The sequence below is a fragment of the Aplysia californica genome, unplaced genomic scaffold (assembly GCF_000002075.1).
Source record: "Aplysia californica isolate F4 #8 unplaced genomic scaffold, AplCal3.0 scaffold00865, whole genome shotgun sequence".
Lineage (NCBI taxonomy): Eukaryota > Metazoa > Mollusca > Gastropoda > Aplysiida > Aplysiidae > Aplysia > Aplysia californica.
In genome coordinates, this window is record NW_004798135.1 from 27,031 (window position 1) to 29,362 (window position 2,332).

Sequence of the window (2,332 nt, forward strand, 5' to 3'; positions counted from 1 at the left end):
GTGTGTGTGTGTGTGTGTGTGTGTGTGTGTGTGTGTGTGTGTGTGTGTGAGTGTCTGTTTGTTTCTGTCTCTGTCTCTCTTTTATTGTCTGCATTTCTGTTCGTCTAGCTAAGCTCCCCAATAACCCGTGTTATTTCCCCCTATTTCAGGACACTGGGTTTCGGTTGGTGTTACTGTTTTTCTCGTGTTGGGGGTATCCTCGCTCCCTTTGTTATTGACCTGGTAAGTTCTCTCACTTCATCTTGTTATTCAGATGGTGATCTGTAACTGGCTGAGATAACGCCGCTGTTATTTGTTCTTTGTATATTGCAACAATGTTACGAACCAGTGGTTGAGTGTAAAAGACATTCTATATTATATATTGTGTGTGCGTGAGTGCGTGAGTGTGTGTGTGTGTGTGTGTGTGTGTGTGTGTGTGTGTGTGTGTGTGAGTGTCTGTTTGTTTCTGTCTCTGTCTCTCTTTTATTGTCTGCATTTCTGTTCGTCTAGCTAAGCTCCCCAATAACCCGTGTTATTTCCCCCTATTTCAGGACACTGGGTTTCGGTTGGTGTTACTGTTTTTCTCGTGTTGGGGGTATCCTCGCTCCCTTTGTTATTGACCTGGTAAGTTCTCTCACTTCATCTTGTTATTCAGATGGTGATCTGTAACTGGCTGAGATAACGCCGCTGTTATTTGTTCTTTGTATATTGCAACAATGTTACGAACCAGTGGTTGAGTGTAAAAGACATTCTATATTATATATTGTGTGTGCGTGAGTGCGTGAGTGTGTGTGTGTGTGTGTGTGTGTGTGTGTGTGTGTGTGTGTGTGTGTCGTGTGCGCCCACGCGCACGCCCAAGTCTGAGCAACATAATCATATGAGTTATGGAGGATGCAGAATTTGCGAGCGGGTGATCAAAAGAGCACGGTCAGAAACTGTCAGTGGGTTGCGATGAGGAAGGTCTGTAATGTGCACATATTACCTATCTGACACAATGTAGGACAATGGAGTAGGATTGTGCAACTTATCTGGCAGGATACTTGTCTTTAGTGAACAAATAACTACATAAATATTAGATATACGGTCTAAACAAGGTGGGTTGTTTTTTTCCTTTCAGCAATCATCCCCAATGAGGTCACATGGTATAATTGGCTGTTTTTCGTTGGTTACTGCACTTTTCGCCCTGACGCTCAAAGAGACGAGGGGAATGGCCAGTTCCGATACAAGCCTATGTTACGACAACAATGGGATACAGTCAGTCTCCACCGATACACCTGTCGGCAGCAATTTGTCGATACAAGCCCGTGATACAAGCTACAGCTACAAGAGTTTCGACGGAAGACCTACGATGAAAAGTGACATGACACATGGCTGTTACGACACTGAGACAAACGAAAGGACTCCTATACTGAAGTAATTTCCAGTATTTATGGACGTACGCAAGCACTTAACAGTACATAGTGATATTTTTCATATCGACGTATTCAAAGCTTGCTTATTCATTTGAGTTTGGGCTCAGTATTGAAATTTGTTGTCTTAATTAAAGCTTGTATTTTAAGAAATAAGCTTTTTCACTGCGAGAAATGAGAAAGGTTAGTTGGGTATTTACATGTACAATATATACACAGCGTTTTTGAGTTCATGTCGTTTTGCATTGTTTTTGTACTGACTTAATATCTCTCAGGTGTTCATACTTCTAATCTACCATGTAGATGTCGAAGCGTTCATTATAATGTTAGATTATTTCAAATCTATATGTGACACAACTTGTCGTCTTTTAAAAATAAAACACAAATGTTGATGTCCTGTGATTCCCCAAAACATTGTATTAAAGATAAAGAAGAAACCAAAGCTTATTTAATTTCCTTTTTCTACTCTTACGTTTGAGATAATAGCTCGATAACAATTATTTTTTAGTACAGAAAGGCACCCAAACAGAGTCATCATCATGATTATGAAAATAAACCTACAGTATATTTCCAATTAGATATAAGAAAAAAAAACTTTTAAAAGCCCACTAATTTTATTTGAGTATTACCAAAATATGAAAACTATGCTTAACATTCTTTTTCTAAATCGCTCTGATAAGAAAACGTAAAATCTGGGGGAAAACTGATTTCCAACTGGTTGCTATATATACTATGAATGAGTATGATAACTGTAGATGATTTAAGCCCCTATCAACATATTCTAGACCATTTAGAGGGTGGACTACATCGGACCTGCCCGTTAGGACCAACTCTGGCTAAAAAGGATCCCACGTCCCAGCAGACAGGGGGCGAAGCTCTATATAAAATCTCCTCCACGGGAATCGAACTTACGTCTTCTGCGTTCAACTCTGACGAGCGGAACC

At 40.0% G+C, this 2,332-nt stretch overlaps 1 protein-coding gene and 1 long non-coding RNA gene across 2 annotated transcripts in view; both read left to right on the top strand.

Annotated features, from left to right (window-relative positions):
- Positions 1-267, top strand: part of LOC101854907 (solute carrier family 22 member 15) — a gene marked incomplete in the record, with an annotated part of 19,990 nt that extends 19,723 nt beyond the window's left edge. Inside the window, 1 exon segment of the mRNA XM_013089049.2 lies at positions 150-267. Coding sequence (XP_012944503.2) covers positions 150-267 — 118 coding nt within the window.
- A 238-nt stretch (positions 268-505) lies between these two features.
- LOC118478710 lies at positions 506-1,830 on the top strand. Its single transcript, XR_004859242.1, has 2 exons — positions 506-603; positions 1,097-1,830. It is a non-coding gene; the product is annotated as an uncharacterized LOC118478710 (long non-coding RNA).
- Positions 1,831-2,332: the final 502 nt, after the last annotated feature.